The sequence below is a fragment of the Patagioenas fasciata genome, chromosome Z, assembly GCF_037038585.1.
Source record: "Patagioenas fasciata isolate bPatFas1 chromosome Z, bPatFas1.hap1, whole genome shotgun sequence".
Lineage (NCBI taxonomy): Eukaryota > Metazoa > Chordata > Aves > Columbiformes > Columbidae > Patagioenas > Patagioenas fasciata.
In genome coordinates, this window is record NC_092560.1 from 37,899,336 (window position 1) to 37,919,859 (window position 20,524).

At 38.5% G+C, this 20,524-nt stretch overlaps 1 protein-coding gene across 4 annotated transcripts in view; it reads right to left on the reverse strand.

Moving 5' to 3' along the window:
• Positions 1 to 20,524, reverse strand: part of MEGF10 (multiple EGF like domains 10) — a 104,217-nt gene that overhangs the window by 28,256 nt on the left and 55,437 nt on the right. For all 4 annotated transcript variants that reach the window (XR_011736357.1, XM_065861040.2, XM_071801780.1 and 1 more), the window contains 8 exons: positions 18,408 to 18,654; positions 17,711 to 17,831; positions 15,717 to 15,853; positions 12,885 to 13,097; positions 6,836 to 7,010; positions 5,877 to 5,997; positions 3,363 to 3,526; positions 1,643 to 1,745 (listed from right to left, as the gene is read on the reverse strand). Coding sequence is in view for 3 of the 4 variants with exons in the window: in XM_065861040.2 (XP_065717112.1) it covers positions 1,643 to 1,745; positions 3,363 to 3,526; positions 5,877 to 5,997; positions 6,836 to 7,010; positions 12,885 to 13,097; positions 15,717 to 15,853; positions 17,711 to 17,831; positions 18,408 to 18,654 (1,281 nt within the window). In the remaining variant the exon portion in view is untranslated. The remainder of the gene's footprint in view (positions 1 to 1,642; positions 1,746 to 3,362; positions 3,527 to 5,876; positions 5,998 to 6,835; positions 7,011 to 12,884; positions 13,098 to 15,716; positions 15,854 to 17,710; positions 17,832 to 18,407; positions 18,655 to 20,524) is intronic.

Genomic DNA, 20,524 nt, shown 5'->3' on the forward strand with positions numbered 1-20,524 from the left:
CATCCAGCCAGGGTCAACCCATCACAATCTGCTTCTCTAACTGCTATGTATACACATATATATACAGCCTCCTTTCTTAATTCTACAGTCTAATGATATCTCTGCAATGTAGCATTACAGTACAGCTATTTGAGAACCTGTTTGTAAAGTAGTCTCTCCTTTTTTTAATCATTCTAAATATAAGTACCTACACAAAGACCATATTCCTCATGTATATTGCTCTGACATGTGACGTGTGGGAGGAGGATTTTTCCAGACAGAATATGAAGCAAACTATGCCATTTATGTCATATTGTGTGTCTAGACATCACCAACATGTTGAAACTAGTCTGTTAAACACATTGTTCTGATGACATCATCCGGAGACGAATACTCAGTTTTATCAATGATCATGCCTGAAGTCTTTTTCTAGTGAAATCTTTTTCCTTTCTAAATATGAAGACAAAGTAAGATTTGACTAAAGACAAAAATATTATCTCCTTTTTAATATCTGAGTTCACGTATAGTCAAAGTTTGTGATATGTTTGAAGCCTTTGTCACATCCACAGTTAGTTATGGCCAGGTAATTTTTATAGCCTGTTACAAAAATTGCTAAATTTTTAGTATGGCCTTTCAAAACTACCTATTTTAATCTGGCTTCATTCATTAACCTATTTTTGGTCTCTGAAGACTTGTCTCCGGTTTAGAAAAGTCACAATATGTGTTTTGAGCAGTACATTTGGAACTTGTGAACAGTTCTAATTGCCTACACAATGGTTGCTCAAGATCAGCAACTGTTCACATTTTTAATGTGGGTATTCTTTGCTTAATACATTTATTAACTAAGAAATCATATTTTGGGCAGATCCAAATATAAGTTTGAGAAAGTGTGTCCAAACACACATGTACAATTACCTGAAACTACGTGAAAGTAACAAGAGTCATTGAAGGTCATTAATATCAAAACAAAATAAACACAAAGTAGTGTCTCACAAAATAGTAATACATGGCATAATACTAATAGTATTTTTTCATAATTCTCTCAGATAACTTTTAGTATTTTTGAACGCTTGTGGTAGCCATTTTCTAGAGGTATCTGTGTGGCTAATGATAAGTCACACTGCAGTTTGTGGGAAAAGAATAAAATAAACATAGAATAAAACAAATTCCTGGCTCAGTTAGGTAAGTGCTGGCTCTGGAAGCCTCTCTCACACTGAAAAGGGTAACACTGGGGAGACCCAACAGTGAGACAGGCCTTCTCAAAGAACTTGGCAGCAGCTTAACATACAGACAAATTGCACAAGTAAGAAATAAATTTGGTCTTCCACAGCAAAGCAGGAGTCCTTCCTGCACACGTGTTTCCCCTACAGATTTCCACTTCCTACACTGCCAGCACAACCTTTAATATCTAGTTATTTACCACCTTTGTAAGGAATCATACTCTGAAGATGTCCAGATTTTAAGATTTCCCTTCTATTCCCAGTATTCTCTGGATCCCACATTTGACAAAGTTTCCACACCTGTGAATCACAGAAGTGACACAGCAGCCACAGAACTGTCCTGTTTCTCCTTCCAACCCCACATACTGCTCCTATACCCACAAAACTGGAAGTCCCACCACAGTGGAAACTCTCATTGTTCTTCATGACGGTTTCTTTCGCACCTGACCATCCTGGTAGACAGCGACAGTAGCCCGTGGTGGGATGACAACCGTCCGCGTGGCTGCAGTCACAGCGTTCTGCACAATCCATACCATATGTGCCGTCCTGTAGCAACAACAACAACAAAACAAAACAAAACAAAAAAACCACAGAAATTACAACAACTGTGAGTTAGAGGAGAACAAGTTCTGGACAGTTCTGCCTCAAAAAGCAAGTACAGATCTCTCCTGAATCCATAATCTGCTTTCTTAATGTAAAACACTTGTGGATTTTGCAACATTTTTAGCACCCTACATTTTCATTATTTCATTTAAGAGGGGAAGATAAAGAATTCACTACATTCTCTTGAAAAATCCCAGACTAATGGACCTGGAGATAGTGGTTCAGAACAGAGTAATCTACACTGTTAGAGGCGGCAATGAAAGCTTTCTTGTACTGTCCCTCTAATTTCGCTCATTTGCCTTACAACTGTGCTCCTGCTCCAGTAAAGAAAAAACATGTCAGGTTTGAAACCAAGTAATTTAAATTTGAGGCTAAAAACTGGTCTCAGTCACATTAAAAACCCAAACAAAACCTATATGAAAATTCATCTACTGTTCTTTGATGTTCATGCCTACATTTCAACCAAGTTCCACAGCACTTAGCTATGCAGTTCCCAGTTTTTCAAGTCTAAAACAGACGAAAATCTTACATGACTGGGGTATAAGGAGCCTTTTGCTCATCTCAACAACTCCCAAAAAAAACCCCACTTCTGACTATCCAGATTTTCATTCAAAACAAAGGTGTGCTTTCAGTCTTACATTGTAGGTCAGCTACTCCTACCATGTAATTGCTCAGTAGAGCTAGTCCACACTGAGAGAAGTCTGAATGTGATACAGGAGGGGAATACAAAAGGTTTATGTTTAGTTCAGGTAATTCCTTTGTGATTATATTAAACCAAAAACTTGCCATGCAGATAGTTTTGCAAAAGAGAAGAAAAGACACCAGAGAGGAAAAGCAGAGCAGAGAGAAGCTTACAATTTCTGGAATTTTGAAACTGTATATTTTTATGGCTTCCCCAAACTACAGATTACAAGGTAGAACAGAACTGATGAGGACTGTGCCTTTGTCAACACAGCGATTTCTAATTTTGCAGTTCTCAGTCTTTGGGAGATAGCAGAAGTGAGAGCTCCAAGAGAAGGGCAGAGACCTGTCATGGGACTGGGCAGGAAGAGTGCCTTTTTGTGTCTGACTGAGAAGAAATGAAAGCTCTTCTGTCACACTGAATCATAGATGTAAGCTAATTTAATTAAAGTTGTTTGATGTGGAGTACATTTTTGGTACATTTTTTTCTCTCATCACTTTTACTTATAGTAATTTAAGAGAAGCAGTTTGGATAGAATTTGATGCTGACAGGGAAAAATTTGGTTTTGTGTTTTTCAACAAATTCTAAAGGAGTTGTGAAAAGTTTGAGATCCAGCTTCTGAGTGTGAAAGCAGAAAAAGCGTTCATCAGTGCATCTTCATTTTGTGTAGTAATTTCTCATGTGCTTGGATGTGCAGCACAGCAGAGTTCTTCCAGAAGACCTGTTGGTGCATGTCACTGATCTTGAACCCAGTTGTATACAGGCTACCAGGTGCAGTGCTCCTTAGGTACTTTTACCCATGAAGTCAGAATGACATGGAGCATCCTCCTGCCCAGTATCATCCTACAGTGCAAAATTCAGTGAAATTATTAAGCTACCTGGCAAGGGAGTTCGCATTTTTCTCCTCTCCAGCCTGGAGCACAGGTACAGGTTCCATCTAGAGCATTGCAAGCCCCTCCATTAAGACACTGGCAAGTTAGGTTGCAGCCAAGTCCCCAGGTACCGCTGGGACAATTTATTGAGCAATCAACACCATGCCAACCTGCAACAAATAAGAATTAAAGTGACTAATTAATCAGGTTTTCTCCCATTCCTCTCTGAGGACATGCTGCCTACTGTGTGGCATCTCTCAGAGCTGCGCAATACCAGTGTAACATTAACTACAGGTGAGTATCAGCACTTTCAGCTGAGGACTTGTCCAGGTTGGAATAAAGGTGCTCAAGGGCACCTTGTAACATCTGTGCACAGCATACATTTGCAGATGGCTGCCAACATACGAAAGTAATTGACAGGAGATCCAAAACAAAAACAGAGACACCTTGAAATTTCTCAGCACTAAACTATACTGCAAGTTTTAAGGCACAGCCTGGAAAAAACAAACAAACAAACAAAAAAGACAGAGACTATTTTCCTTAGACTTGAGCTGCTGCTTTCAGGATTCTTTCACTAGTGTTCAGCACAGACAGTTTTGCAATATGGTTTCAACAGAAATCTTAGACACAGAAAAAAGAGAAAACACAAGAGTGGTGTACGAGTTGGATTTCTCCAAGGATACATAAAAGACCTTTCAGATTACTTCTGTACTTCTCTTCAAATACAAATAAGAATGTAATAGAAAATGGTCCTAAAATGCAGCATTCACCACTGATTATGCCTGATATTAATGGTTCACAGACTGCGCACTGGGTAGACACAGATGTGAATAGATTTTTTAAAATGTTATCATCCATTGGATACAAGAGAAATGGCGTGAGCCAGTCATACGTTATCATCAGCAGTGACACAAGCCAAGTTTCTAAATTTGTACCTTGTTTACAGTAAGCAAAGGGAAAACAGTTCTGCACTGAATCTAATCAATAGACCATCCAAAACACATGTATTGAAATGAAGCTGCCTTATGGCCTGGATTGATAGCTTTGAATTTAGGAGTCATTTCAGGAAAAATATTACACTATACTAGCTGGAAAATTGAGACACTTTCTATCAAATGTCTTTCCAGGATTTATAGATTTCCTTCATTTACATGAAGGTTTTAATTTCACCATTTGGTGTCTTTTTTCAGTGTAGTATGACTAAAACTGCATGATGCACAAGAAGATAGGATTACGTGTGGCTCAAGGCATAGTTTTTCTCCTCACAAACTACTACTTAGCAGTAGCTATTGGCTACTTTAAGAGAGTTAAATCAGCTCCACTGTCTCTGGTAAGAGTACAAGCTGGAAACTACACATTCACTACGCAACTGATTTAATTGTATCAGTCTCTGACAAATTTAGTCGCTATTTGTCTAGGTAATTCTAACACTCCTCCTCTACACTCAACCTTTGTGTATTTTCAGAAAAACATTTTTAGATGGGGGGGTCTACAATGTAGGCTGGGCATGGGATTTGCATGGGAGCATTCAACAACCTGCACCTCCATTCTCAGCAAGCCAGCATCACTGCTGAGGGATGCTGGACTTTAAATCCTTCCTAACAGCAGAAGTGAAAAAGACAACAGGTGTATTGCAAGAGGGGATTTTCAAGCGCAGTTTAGTAGCACATTTGGGGTTGAAAAGGAACACCATGTGCACCTGTAGACCTTTATGTGGGAAAAGACTTCTGCAGAACCAATGCTGGAGGATGTGTGATGTATCTTTGTTGCAGCCAAACGCATGTGATACTGGGAGATAGAGAGGTGGGCAGGCACATACAGCTTCTGATGGAGGTACACTGACAACCAAAATCACTGTTGGGAGGACACAGCAAGGTAGAAGGGTCAATGAACATAAGTCTACTCACACTAATACTGGGAGATTCAGAAAGTTTCTTGTAGAAGTAGGGAACAGAAGAGGCACAAGCTGGGAAGGGGTTATGCAAGGTTTTGTCAAGTAATTGCTGAGGAAAGGAGTATTTGAATAGATAAAAATGCCAGTAGGTATCAACATCAGAGCTAAACTGGCAGGAGGAAGTCAGTGCCTCTGTGATGCTAAGAGGGGCGAGGGAGGCAGCCAGAGGTGAGGCTCACCCAGGCTGAGGGGAAACTGCACTACAGATTTTGACTGGGAAAGCCAACATTAGAAAAATGGCATAAGATGGTCTCTCAGACCACAGCACTGCCACAAGATACAAGTGGTGGCCCATCTCAGGTAAACACTAGTAATTCACTCAGCCACAGTATCCAGCCCACTGAGAACTGCATTGAAGAAACAGGAACACAAGGTACATGTACCCTTCTCTCAGTAGATGTATTCCTAGTTTTTGCCTCACTGAGCAGCAAGAAGCATGAAGTATCTAGTGATATGGCCTTCGAGGTGGTCTGCTTTTTACTGAGTTTGTATCTCCTTCTCTTCTTCAAAAACTCATTTCATTTTGTGATTACAGAAAAGAAAAATAATTCTGAAGAGACACTTACCTGCTTTGCAGGCACAAGAACCATCCACTGGTGAACAGATGGCTTCATTTTTGCAGTTGCACACAGATGAACAGTTCACTCCATACGTCCCCGGAAGACAAGGAGTACCACAAGTCACACCCTTAATTACACAAAAATAGGTTCAGACAATACAACTACTAAACGATCTAGATGACTCAGGGGCTATAAAAGCCAGAAAACATACAGCCCATGAGTGTCCTAGGCTGTCACTAAGTTATCCTGAATTTAAGGGGGAGCCCTTCATGCTTTTTACTTCTAGAGTAAGCAGTGGTTTTCCATTAGTTGCTGTGAGAGCTCAGGTCACATAGCTAGCAGAACCTGGCTAGAGCAACAGAGAGTATTTTCAGTAACAAAGAAGCCCCTTATGAAACCCAAACACAGTAAGACGGCAGTTCAGTGGAAAATAATGTGGATATGTAAAATATTTTTAAGAAGTATTTTGGCTGAGGTTTTCAGAGTTATTATTCTTAAAGGAACAGTCATACTTTAAAATGTTTTCTCTATTACACTAGCATCCAATGCACAGGTAACAGCAAATGTGTGAAAGCCACAGAGCAATCTGTCCTGAACTGTAAAAACAATTGTCTTTGTCTAGAGTTTCTCTGGATAGAACATGAGGAGTTGGTGAAACAAGATAATGACTGAAACCTAGCATTCCTCCTTTATTTACACATAATTTACACCTTACACCCTCATTCTTATCAATGTCTTATAAAGCAGCCAACTTTTCTTTCTTAAAATGGCTCCATTTCAATACTAAGAACCAATCACAAACTTTGCCTTTTCAGAGTCTTACCTTATAACACACTCAGTGGTACAAAATATCCTTAACTCTATTTTACTGTGGTGGATAAAGGGCATTCTGGCATTTTGAAGAATCTGGCACTTAGCAAAGGAAGCAGAGTCAAAAATGGACTGTGAAAGTGAGACTTATTTACCTTAAATCCAGGGGCACAGGTGCATTTTCCAGTCACACTATCGCAGTCAGCACCATTTTGGCAGCTGCAGATCTGCTGACATGACTCGCCATAGAATCCTGGGGAACATGTCTCATTGCAGTAGAGCCCAGACCAGCCGGGCTTGCAGGAGCATTCCCCAGACATAGGGTGACAGCTGCCAGGAGGGTATGAAAGGATAAATAATTCAGGACTAAATGTGACACCAATATTAGTTTTTTTCCAGAGAACAAAATGCTGTTATAGATAGGTTGCATAAAGGATCTTGCATGCTATGCATAGATATGGTTTTACTCACCAAACCACAAAGAAAAGGGCTCTGTATATGTGTATATAAATGTATGCCAATTAAGATAAAAATTGTAACATCATACAATATATAGACATTTTGGGAGGACACAGAAAGAAAAGCAGAGGTATGGTTTTTCTATAGCTAGCTGAAAAGAAACCTATCTGAAACACAGTTTTTACCATAAAATATATATCCATGGTTACAAATATCAAGGTGATGAAGCCATTAAATTCCACAAAATGTATTGGTAGGTGTCCACTCCACTTATAAAGGGATCATTTTCATAACTCTGCCCAAGCATACTGTCTGAGAAATATGATGCTTCAGTAAAATAGTGTGGCACCCAACATAAAATAATAACACAGCACCCAATGAGTAGCAAGTACGCTCTTTTCTTGAAAAGAGGACAATTAGCATATTTCTGAAAACGATACAAAATCATTTGCATTGGGCAGAATTCAGATAAACCATGAGAGCAGTGACCTTTTGGAGAACATACGCCCTGGCTGGCCGTACCTGGTGGCAGACCAGCTGTCCCTACCTGGAACAGCAGTTTCATTGAAGGGCCAGTCAGACAGCTGTTGCCTGATAACAAATGGACTCCATCAGCTGTGCAAAGATATATGTGCTGGAAAAGTGGACACAATGGGGTACTCTGTAGCACTCTGGCAGACAAAGCACTTCACTTAATTCTCACCAAAGGAAAGCCTTAATATCCAAATCCAATATATTTACAATGGGAAGACTGTTTAAAGATATGTCTGCCACTGATTGAAGTTCCTTTAAGTGTGCTGGAAAAAAAAAAAAAGTGGCTTTGCCCAGACGCATTAAATGACCCATGACAAGCGCCTGATTTTGCAAGATTTGCTGACTCCTTCTATGGGATATATTTGCATATTTTTCTGATCATTTTAAAGTTTGAAAAAATAGCTACTGCACTTTTAGGTGCCATAACATACGTAACAGCAATATCATCTGAAAAAGTTGCAACATAACAAGGGAATACAATATTAGTTGCAACTGCTCTTGGGACTCAAGGACTACTCTTGTCAAACTACAGACTCCCATTGCCAAATATAATACAACCAACTGACAACATACTGCTTATCAAAAAAAGTATGAATTATACTGTTTGAAATGTCATTATGCATTCTGGTCTCTATATATTATCGCATATGGTGTGACATCGTCAGAATCTGGGGGACTTAGACTCTTGGACAGTATTAAGCTGGTTTCCATGAAGTGAGAGGAAAGGTCTTTTCAACTAAATGATATATGTAAAAATGGTTCAAAACTTGTGGTGCTCATAGTCAACAGTCCTGGTTATTTGTTCAGCTGTAAGTATACCTGCCATGAAATATGCTGAAATGGAACTATTCTCATATCAACTATATGCAAAGTTATGAAAACACATGATGCAAGACGATCAGATTTGTCCTCTATTCCCAGCTTCCAGTAGGCACTCAGTGGTATTCTGGATCCAATTCCTGTGTTTCTTACCAGTGGAACAGAACAAGCCAGAGAATATGAAAAGATCTTTCAATCCACAACTGAATAGTCTTTAGGATATGAATTATAATACTTTTAAAACATAAAATTAGTAGTACTGTCATTTTAAGACAAAAATCCCAGCCTTGTTTGTTGTTTGTTTGGGGTTTTTTTAATTTCAGGACAGGAGAACAGCATACACATGAGCAACCATTGGTTATGAAGCAGAAGCATTGATATTCTGTGCCCCTCAGTGAGTGTTACTAAGACATACTTGCATATATATTGATTGACACCAAAAACAGTATTGTGTAATTTGTAATTAGATGCAGGAATCTGGAATACTTCTGAAGCTTTTTGATGGGTTCTCATGCAGCTAACTTAATTGGCAATACGACATATATATTAAGATAGAGAAATAAAGATATGTTGAGAGATGATACTGCCAGTACATTCGCTTTTACTCCTGGTCTTTTGTTCACACTTTCTGGAAATGCAACCCTACTCTGTACAGAGACAAAAAAATACTCATGGGTAGTTGACAATTATTTGAAGGACTTAAATGAACTTAATGATTTTCATAAAAGTCCACTAGAAAAATTAAAAACTGCAAGACGCCCTCAACTTGACTTTAAAAATACACACAGACTAAATGAACTAAGCATGTATCACCTCATCAAATTCCACATTACATATGTATGTATCTCAGAAAAAGCATGGACAAAAGAAATCCCATTGAAGCTCATGTAATGAATAAACCCTAATTCCAGCCTGAACTATACCAAATTAGCTGGTGATACAGAATACCCCCAAGCTGTTCTTACCTATGGGTGTGAAACAGTGGTGGAAAATCAACAGTAAGAGCTTACAAGAAAAGAAAAAAAAAAAAAACCAAACACAAAACTCTACCACACAACAACAACAACAAAACAGGGACATCTCAAATTCAGCTTGGAGATCAACCTTAAACCAATGCATATGCTGTAAGACAGGTGTAACAGATATCCTTTGTAAGCCTTCCAGATAAATATGCAGCTACAGTCTGCCCTTTTTACATTTTCTGAATAATCATCTGGTGTCATTGGAATAAAGGCATGACAAAACTCAGCCTAGGCTAGAAAAACATTCCTGTACAAAACAAAGTGACAATGTGAACAAAGGCCGATCTTTTTTGCTCATTCCTGCAAACTGGATCTTCAGAATGACAAGTTTCTCTAAGCACCACAAATTGTGGATGGAAGTGGGAGGAAGACATGGGGCTGCTCAGACCAGCTCACAGCACTGGTGTTGTATCCCACTTTTATGTTTATGTGATCTTAATCTCAACCTAGTAGTGCTCACTCTATTTTTTTTTCTTGCCTATTGAGTACAAAAGGAAAAATCAATAGTGTCACTTAGTCACAGAGAACAGCAGTTTGTGTCTGATTTATACTGTAGCTCAAATTCTTTCATATATATCAAAAGATGCAATAGAGAAGAACCCTTTGTGAAAAAAGTCTTTGCACAAGAGTGTTGTTACCTGCAGCTGTCCTCTGGACCCCTGGAAAAAAAAGCAACCAAAACTCTCAAGTATATCTATATCTAACTGTTTACAAAGCATTTAGTAAATGCTGCTGATACAACCAAGAACAAGCATGGGCTTGCCTTTTATCTCTAGGAGCTGCCATCAGCCAACAGCAGCATCGAAATCCCTGTAGCTTAGCCTACCCAAAGTGCAAATTATGAATTATTGTCAAAGCTGGTTTGATACAAATTCCTCGGTCATAAAACAGTAAGAGAAATACATTTTTGAACTATGGGGTATCATAATGGTTTTTGTACGTTTAAGTATTTGAAGAAAATGGCTAGACAAATACTTGTATACTGCAACTCATGTACACATTTTACAGCACTATTTTTTGGTGCTAAGTCTCTTTTTAACCAACTTTTAGTTCATTTCTGTATCTGTGAATACTAAGAACATAAATTGTAATGTAGGGCTCTAAGCCTACCAACAGCTCCTCTTTGAGGGTATCTAAACCAGTGGTCATATCATCTGAAAAAAGCTTTTACAATGCCAAGGTCCCCAGAAGTCCTAACAGAATCCTAGACCTACGGACACACAAAGTGTATTTGAAGAAGGAACTGTATGCCCTTTTTGTGCCCTGGGATTATCAGTTCTTACATTGCTGCTAGTGCTATGAAGAAGATCCTTTGGCTACAGCCAGCCCAAATAGTACTTGAGGTAGGAAAGTAATCGATGATAATATGCCCTCATATGCTTAAAAAGTTATCTCCTGGCTGACTGATATTTAGTGAAAGATGAAGACAGAGAGACAAAACTGGCTTCTCAAAAGATTCTCAAAAGCGTGAAGTGTCTGCAGAGACCTTTGTCTTCTACACCATTACTCTATGCCCTTTGATTTCTGTTATTTGCTGGTCTTAATCAAATCTTAACCCAGGGAGAAGGAATATAAGAAAAATATAAGAAGGAGTATAAGAAAAATCCACTTGTGGAGTCATGAAAGTCTTTGTTTTCCTCACAGATCATTATGCTCTTGCAAATATCCACCCACATCTACAGGCCTGTTAAGTTCCTTTCGATTTCTCATACAGAGGAGAAAATGCTCAAAAAAAGATCAGCCATATGCTGCTGTTTACATGTGAACATTTGTGATCTGATTTGACCACAAGCTGTCTTCCAGCAGTATAAATGAAGGAACAGCTGTGTTGAACATGAATCAGAAGTAATCCCTGTAATATCAGAAATACTATACAGTGTAATGCATTCCTGTCAAACAAGGCTGCTACAACAGTCTGCAGACAAACTTTCAGGAAAGCAGATAACCATAATTCATAATACAATAGTATTTAGTCTACTAGCAGAATTTGAGAGCTAGATAGGTCAGCATTATGGTGCCACTTATTCTTCGATGCCTTGCCCAAAGAAGGAATTGCACGATTTTATGTAAAAAACTCTGCATTTCTTCAAAAGATGTCTCAAGTAAATGGGATAAACAGAAATGCAAGCACACAACTGTAAAAGCATATGAACGGAAAGAGAAAATAATTCAGTTTGCTGTCACACAGTTTGTCAATGAAAGGTATGTTGAACAACTCAGACAATCCACAAAGTAATTTTTCAGAAAGGCCTAACATAATAGTTACTTAGATGTATGTGCTCAAGCGCTTTAACATCACTGCTTAATTCTGACTAAAGTCTCATTTTATCTATGAGAAAAAGTGCATCTTACATAGAACATACAACAGCGTTCTATGTGACAGTCAATAGTTTCCGCAAATTTCTTTCACAGCTGTTTTCAACAGCAAAAACTGAGACTATGTTCACAAATCTGATCTAGGGTACTGTGATTAGTAACACAATTAAGTGTAAGTGAATGTCTAAGTGAATGCACAATGGCCAAATTATTTCATCAGAAGAACTGTGTTCTGTAGCAAGAGAAAGCTATCTAGAATTGTTCTATAAATATGCTGGCTTGCCTCAGCTGACATCTGACATTCCTCCCACACAGCCCAAAGTTTTTCTCCAAATAGCTAGTTTTCAGATGCTGAACAATATGCTGAAACACTGAAAACAAAAAACTCAAAAAAAAGAACTCATTACTGCTTGAATAAGGAGGGATGGTAAAAGGTAAGCCAACTGGAAAACTATTTAAAATCAGTTTCCAGGGATCAGATCTTACCTGCTTTCTACGGAGGAAAAAAAAAAATAGTATTTTTAAAACCTAGATTTACAATTGGTAAGGCTTTGGAAATTTTGTATTAAAACAGTCCTCTACACCAATTCTCGTATCTGCATTCAGGGAGAGAGAGATTCTCCTCTCACGCCCACCTCGTAAGACTAGAGAGCCATTGCTTTCAATTCAGTTATTTCTCATCTACAATACATCAGAATATGCAAGGGACGTATGATGTATGCTGACCTTATACAGTGAACAATATAATTATTTATTCATGTGGTAAATATAGACAAATGTCACACCTTGGCTTAACATCTATTTCATGGGTCAGAGACCAAATACAGTGTATTAAGATCAATTATAGCTGCAAGCAACAAAATTCAGAAGCTCTTTTGTGGTTATATTTTCTTTCTTAAATGGTTAGAGAATACCAAGTAGTCTTAGAAGTCTTTAGCTGTTTTGGTTTGCATGAAAATACTAGAAAAATTAGGTAATATTTCTTTTCAGATTATATTCAGATTTCTGTGTTCTATGTAGGAAAAGAAAACAGGATAAATGGTGTAAAGCCTACCTCCAGGTATTGGGCATGTGGCAGGGGCACTTTTTATCACACTTGAGACCATAAATTCCCTCAGGGCAAAGCCTTGTTTCACAGTGCTCTCCGGTGTATCCTGGTTCACAGAGACAGGCACCACTAATATGGTAACATTTCCCACCATTCATACACTTGCAGGTCTCAGCACACTGCACTCCGTAAGTCCCCACAGGACACTCATCTTGGCATCTGTGAGAAAAACAAATAAAAACTATTTTTCATAAACAATGGCTTTTGGAGATTTAAGGGAAATAAGGTTTAAGATGAATCTCTCATATGGGCCTAAAATGCCTGCACAGTAGAGCAGGAATTTATATAACTTCATATTTAAAAGTGGCTGTCTCTCTGGCTTCTTTTGCTGCTCAGCTAGACAGGCTTAGAAACATTGGCTCTGCAAATTCCTTTGGAAAAGGTCTCTCTTCTCTCCAACAAAAGAGACAACGTGCATACACAGGCAATTGTACTTCACATTCAGGAATCAGAACAAAACCAGACCCTCTTAAATCAGATCTGAAATATCAAGGAATAATTTTTCAAGTATTTTGTTTCAAAAGCCATGCATCTGTAACTTTTTAAAGCTAACTGTATTCTCCACTTAGGAATAACGTGAAGAGGCAGCAGACACTGGCATCTCTGCAGACACTCAGGCCAGGAAGCTCCCTGGCAATCACACTCAGTAGCCTCTGAGAAGAGTATTTTCCAATTGTGTTTCCAAACATAAGATGTTTCCAAAATACCTTCCTTTTCGTAACTTCATTCTAAACCTTTGTTGTTGTTGTTGATTTTTCATTTCAAAAATTCTTAGGATAAGGTGGAAAAATATTCAGGAACCCACACCCCTTCTTTTCTTTTTACTTTTCTAATAGATGAAACTGAAAATTAAGTAAAGAGATGAGTTTAACCCATATGGGAGAGTACCAGTGATTTTTGTTACTCCTTAAGGAAAATATATCCTAATAAAGGCACTTCACCAAAATTTTCCTCTCTCATTCACAGAGCTTTTAGAACACAGCTACTTTAAGCTTATTTCCTTAGTGTTTTACATATGAATTTAACCTAATGATCAGACTGTATGTTTAGCTGTCCGGCCTGACTACTAATAGTCAATTTTCAGTATCCTGTTTGTAAAACTTGCAACTCATTTACTAATGAGTTTCCAGATAGCAACTTCATTTTGTGATGTATTTAAGAGACACAAAATGAGTTTGATGTTTTCAGCTTTATCTTCTCTGTGTTTTGTAAATTAATTGTTAAAATTCAGAATGTCAGTACTACTACAGCTTTACTAAAGACTCCAGCACTAAGTGCACTTAAAATGTTTGATTTTATGTATGAGAACAGAAAAAACTTAACTTTGCAAAAATTTTTGGGGCTGTTTCATTGCATTTTCATCAGCTTCTGAAAGACCCTTTTCCACTTTGTGGTGAGGACAAGTATTAATCAAAAAGTATTAGGCAGAACAATGATAACGGTAGTTTAAACTAGATTCCCTTGTGTTAATTCAGCTCACTCAGAAACTGCTACATGCTCTAGGAGTCCTGTTTTTCTTGCTGTATGACCAAGTTCCAGGAGTCACCACCATGCCAAAATCTCAGATAAATACTGTTGAAGTTACACACAGAGTGGAGAATGCACTTTTTTAAAATGTCCCTTTTGCTGCTGCTATGTTCATGCTAACTTCCCTCCTTGCCAGTCCGTTGACATGAAATAAGAATCAGGTCTACAATCTTACTTCTGACCCATTCCTGCCCTTGGAGTACCATCAAAAACAAAATAATTACAAATACAGCCTGTTTTGCAGGAAAAGATGGAGCTCAGACTTGCAAAAGTGATCAAAATGCTGCAGCCTGCAAGGCATTTCAGATTAAAATCTGACTTAAATTCCCAGACAAAATATTAATTGCATTTAGAAACATTAGTGTCATGCAGTGCATAGACTCTCTCTCATCTGGATATTTCTTTGATTTCTCTGCTGACATCTGTGTGTTTCTTTAAATACATCTATCACCTTTTGCATTGCTTCTTCACAGACACAAATTTAATTTTGGCATCCAAATGGTTCTGGACTAAATGTCTCTTTTCCATTTATTTTTTTCTTTATGTCTGGCACAGCTCTCTTCATGTCCTGTGAACACTTCTGTGGGAAGTGCATATGGTTACAATACCTACTATTGTTGGCAGAGATCCCCTGGACTGACCCCAGCGATTAAGCTACCGCTGGCTTCAGCAAATGAGTTGTGAGCTGTTAAAAATACATGCAGGAAAATATTTCTTTCATCACTTTCCACTGCCTTCAAAAATGATGCCTTGCTATATTATCTTTCCAGTCTACCAAAGATGATTTTTAACAATCAAGTCAGAAAAGAGAGAAGTTTCACATCTTCATTTGAATGAAATACTGTAGAAGACAACTCTCCAGCCTCATTTTGAAGAGGAACCGAATGACCCTCCCTTGCTACTGTGACTGCCAAAAGTCTGCACAAAATCAAGAACTTCCCTCCTCATCGTTTCACCATACCCAAAACTGCGTCATTCTGCAAGCCACTCAAGGGAAGACCCACAAGACGCTGCCAGAGCACACACCACAGCAAGAAAACCCAGAAGCCAAGCGGTTCCTCGCAGAAGGATAATCACATAGGCACTTTTAACTTGTGACTCCCCAGCTAACTGATATGGCAAACATTTAATAACAGTCTTTTGATCATACCACAGATGTTTTCATTCTTCTTCCTACCAGATTCTCAACTTCCTGTGTCGTAGCCCACCCTGTGCAGCTTCAGCAGTCTGGCAAAAATATGTTTTCCTTACCGTTCCCCTGTGTAACCTGGGCTGCAGTGGCATTGACCTATTGCTGAGTCACAAGTCCCTCCGTTGTGGCACTGGCACTCCTGGGAACAATTTTTCCCGTAACGACCCTCAGGACAAGGCTGACCACAGACCATGCCCTGCATGTGCAGAAAAAGAATTTTAATATTAGATTTGTTTTATCAAAGCTTGAATGAAAAAGGAAGAAAGGTTTGTAATGAAGGTAGATCAAGGAGATCTCATGTCAGTTGTCTAATGCTGACCTTGGAAATGCCAGGCTTTAAAAATGGGGTATTTTTCAGCACTGGAGGAATAATCTTCTAGGATTTCTATTTTTGAAGCCAAAGTTAATGAAAAACACCATCTCTAAGCAACAGTTAAAACACTAAGACATTTAAGACTAATTGATACCAAGCTCTTCTCAATTTATTTATCAGGAGTAGTATATATAAAGATATTTGGAAATGCCCCCCAGTAAGTAGTGGTGCAGAAATCAGTAATTGCTGTAATTCCCCAGTTATACTACTTTATGATAAGTTGGTTTTTTCTGATGAAAGGAAAAGATGTTTGCAATTTCTGTGAAAGCAGCATCTTGAAAGCTTAGGTAGGATGTCTGCTTCCCTTCAACGGGATTTGAATTTCTGCACTACTATTTACGTCCTTAATTACACATGTGCAGGGATGGGAGCATTAGATCTTAAGACTTTTAAGAAGCCATTGCAAGAAAAACATATTCACAGGCATTTCATCAGGAAAAAAAAAAAAAAGCAGCAGATATTTCAGTTAACATAAGATACTGCAGAATTCATACCTGGCTACTTTAAATTTTCCTTATAGGAAAAACCAAAAAAGTTATATTGACAAAAATGTGTTTCAAATAATTGAAAAGAATAAAAAGTTATGCTGAAATAACTACTTGGAATGGAAAATTATTCAAAGAGCTAAACAGTAATTTCTTGGTTAAGACACACATTATTATGAAGTTCCCATCACTGTTTCACGTTCTATCTCATTTTTCATTAGCTGTATTTTGCCAAATAAAAGGGGATAAGAATTTATGCAGACATTTGTATTGTATGACCAATAATTTCATTCTTCTAACATGAAGTGGAATAAAGAGTAAAAATGGCCATAATCCAAGTTGTCAAGTGAGTGGTGCTGTTCAAACACACAGAGATGATAATTTATGGCAGTGTTCTCTGGTTGGCAAAAAACTGACCTTTGCCACAGGTTATCTCAATATAATAGCTCCATTATAATGAGTTACTTAAAAGTTCAGTAAATGTAGATTTTCACCCACAATGGACAATTTCATAGAAAACATTATTTTTAAAAACTATTGATAAATATAATCTCCAAATGTATTTAAATAAATTATTTGGGCTTTGAACACCTTCCAGACTTTTGATCACAATACAAATACATTATTTGCCAACCCGGAGTTGGAAGTCTGGTAGCAAGGGAAGCTACTTGCAGCTCTGAGGTCAATTCTTCTCTCCCTACCCACTGACAAAAGGATAAAAAGCCTAAAGCTAATGTCAAAGTTCTGATGCCTCATTTCCATCAACAATATTTAACACACTATCTAAAGTTCTGGGGTTTTCGCCACGTGTGCTATACATACAACAACAGGCACAAAACCCACTACTAAAATATAGAACGGTGTCACTTCCCTGTAATATCAAACTATATCTAGAAATGACTGACTTTCAGACAAAATGTAAAGGATGCTGCCCCGTCACAGTACCATTTATGTCTTTTGTTCCCCAGAATTTGTTATGGTTAAAAAGACAGCACAGAACTGAAGGATTTTCAGTAACAGATGGTTTTGCAAGTATTTTATTCCAGTTCCTTATGCTAAAATACGCTTCCCATTCCTCCTGGCTACAGGCAGTCTGCATTTGCTATCCTCATTTGCTACACTTCTCTGAGGCTGCCCGAAATCTACAAATATGGAAGTTTTATGGGGATGTGTCAACTTCAGAAAGTGTTTTTACCATCCATCCTGGTGGGCAGGCACACTCCCCGGTGACGTGGTGACAGACGCCTCCATTCTGGCAGGGGCACCTCTCCTCGCACTGTGGGCCATGCTTCCCAGGGGGACAGAGGTCCTCGCAGCTGAGGAGATGGTGGTGGACAACAGAGACAACCGTTACTTTGGCACACACTCCAGTCTCCAGCCACCTCTTTATTTGTAATGCTATTGTTAACTTTCTGGCCAAAAGCATGAAGTAGAAAGCAGTTCAACATAAAGAGACACACGTTGATTATTGTGTCGCATCCATGCAACAAATGCGAGGAAGCAGACCTGGCAAACTAGGCATTATTTCCTCCTAAAGATATTTCTTTCTACACTAGTTGGTGCTCATTTATTGTTACTGACAAAGTTCAAAGCCTGTTCTGTAATGAAAAAGCCAAATTTTTGCAAACTTGTAGCCAAACTATTTTCACAGTGGTCATAAAGAAGCTCCTGCATACATTTTATGGTTTTTACTCCGTAGTCCAGATCCAGAGGGCTTTGTCTCAGCTACACACACTTTGCCCAGCTGCTTCTTAGCCACCAGCCCTGCCTCCCTGTATTATATATCAGTCAGACCAACAGCAGTGTTAAAAGTTAATCTAACCTTAGTTTCTCTTGTTAGCATGATTTAAAACCTGTATCTCTCTCCTATAAATAATACATTCAATGCTTACAAGGCACCCGTGTATCCAGGGGGGCATCTGCACTCTCCAGTCACATAGTTGCAGGTAGCTCCATTTTGGCACTGGCATTTTTGATGGCAATCATTTCCGTATGTCCCTTGATCACAGCGCTCCTCGCAGCGCCAGCCTTTGAAACCTGATGCACAGTGGCAGGCTCCAGTGATGGGGTTGCACAAGGCTCCGTTTTTGCACTGGCAGCGGCTGCTGCAGTGAGGTCCCCAGTGGTCACTGTCACATGCTGAAGGAGTAGAAGGAAAAAATTACATCAGTTTTATTAACAGCTCATGTTACAGCACTGGAGATACTATGAGTCAACTGTGGAAAAAAAAAAAAAGTTATAAAATGGAAATAGTTATGTAGTACATCCTCAGTTCACCTTGGTCTTCAAGGACCTTTGCAGGTGGGCAGAATATAATTTACGCACACAATAAAATTGATTTCTTAAGCATAAAAGCAAACACTCTAAAATGTGAAGCTGCGAAGTAAATGCAAGTTCGAGACTCTTCACTGTCAAAACTCTTCATTATGACTCTCCACTGCCAAATAACTCTTATGTTTGCAGTGAGCTTACATTTATACAGACAAGTGTTACTAACCTAAAAAAAGGTACAAAAGAGTAGTCTAAATCCATAAACAACTGTCTGAATCCCACAAGGAAGTTCCAAAGCTTACTCAACGCAAGATTGTGATTTTTTTTCAAGTCCAGAAGTTCCTACTTATTTCCATAATGGCAAGTATTTCCTTTTCAATCTTGAAATATACTGATAGGGCAAGAGAAAACACCAGAAGCATTTTTTCAAGCAATAGAAATTACTGATTTTGTGGTTAAATTTCATCTGGATGTTAACAATTCAGTTACCCAACAAGTCTTCATGATCATTCAAATGCATCTTCTCTTGTCTGCCCTAACACAACCCATTAAAACCCTGTAAGCAAACCACTCAGAGGTTATTTCAGCATCAAAAGAAAAACCTTAATGTTAAGGAAGGAATTTTTCTTAAGTGAGAAACATGGGAGTTCTGTAAAGAGCCAGAAGATTAAGGTCACCTTGAGTTCAACAGGAATGTGCTAATCATACGGTCAAATGATCTGATTTTATTTTTATGTTTTGTTGATAACTGCAGTACAACTGGAAGCCTGGGCTCTCTTGGAGACTGACAACCATTGTTCTCCCAGCCTTCTCCTAGGGCAAAAAAAGCCACGCAGAGAACAGGCACACTTTCCTAGACTAATGCAAAGTAATTCAAGAATCCTCCTCAGGGTAGGAATTATTCAGCTATAGGAGCTGTTCACTCAAGCTACAAAAATAAAAAGGGATTAGGGCCTTTTAAAAAATCTACTCCTTAAGATTTTTCTTTTTTTTTTTTCCCTTGAGAGGTCACTAGAACATGCATCCATCATGGAGATACTGTGAGCACCTACACACAATAAAACAGAGAGCAATAGAATGTATTGTATGTATTATAAACACCCAGCAATACTGACAGGACAACTGCCCATCTCATTGGCCTCTCTCTTCAAAGATGTGTTGATTTTGTTCTGGACTACACTACAACACATTGCTGTCTTCAGCACACAGCATCTCACAAGTTGCCTTTCCCCATGACAACACACATTCATTCAGAACTGATATATGGTTCTTTTCAATGTGTCTGCATGGAATAGAAAGTGTAATCCTCATGCTTAACCAGTCCTCAAATTGTTATCAGGAAACTAGCTATTTTGGGATATATATAAAAATGTATGTATGGGTGGTGAGACATCTGAGACAATCACATCTACGGTCTTGACTGAGCGGACAACCCTACATTTTTTCTGTTTAACACATTAATCTGGATTCAGATAACAAGCCTTCCTCCTGCTTCCAGACGAAACAGACAATTTCAATTTCAGCCATTCCTCACGGAATAATTAAAACTTAAAAAAATAAAATAAAATAAAGCCCCCATCCTGGCATGTCTGATAAACAGAAGAATTCAGACTGATTGTCAGACCATGACTTTCAGCGCAGAGCTCAGTCAAGGATGAATGTGGCCTGAACACATCCTAGATACAAAGGCATAAAAGGCAAGAGAAGGGTTATTCTTGGTTGGTAAGCGTGACCTTGT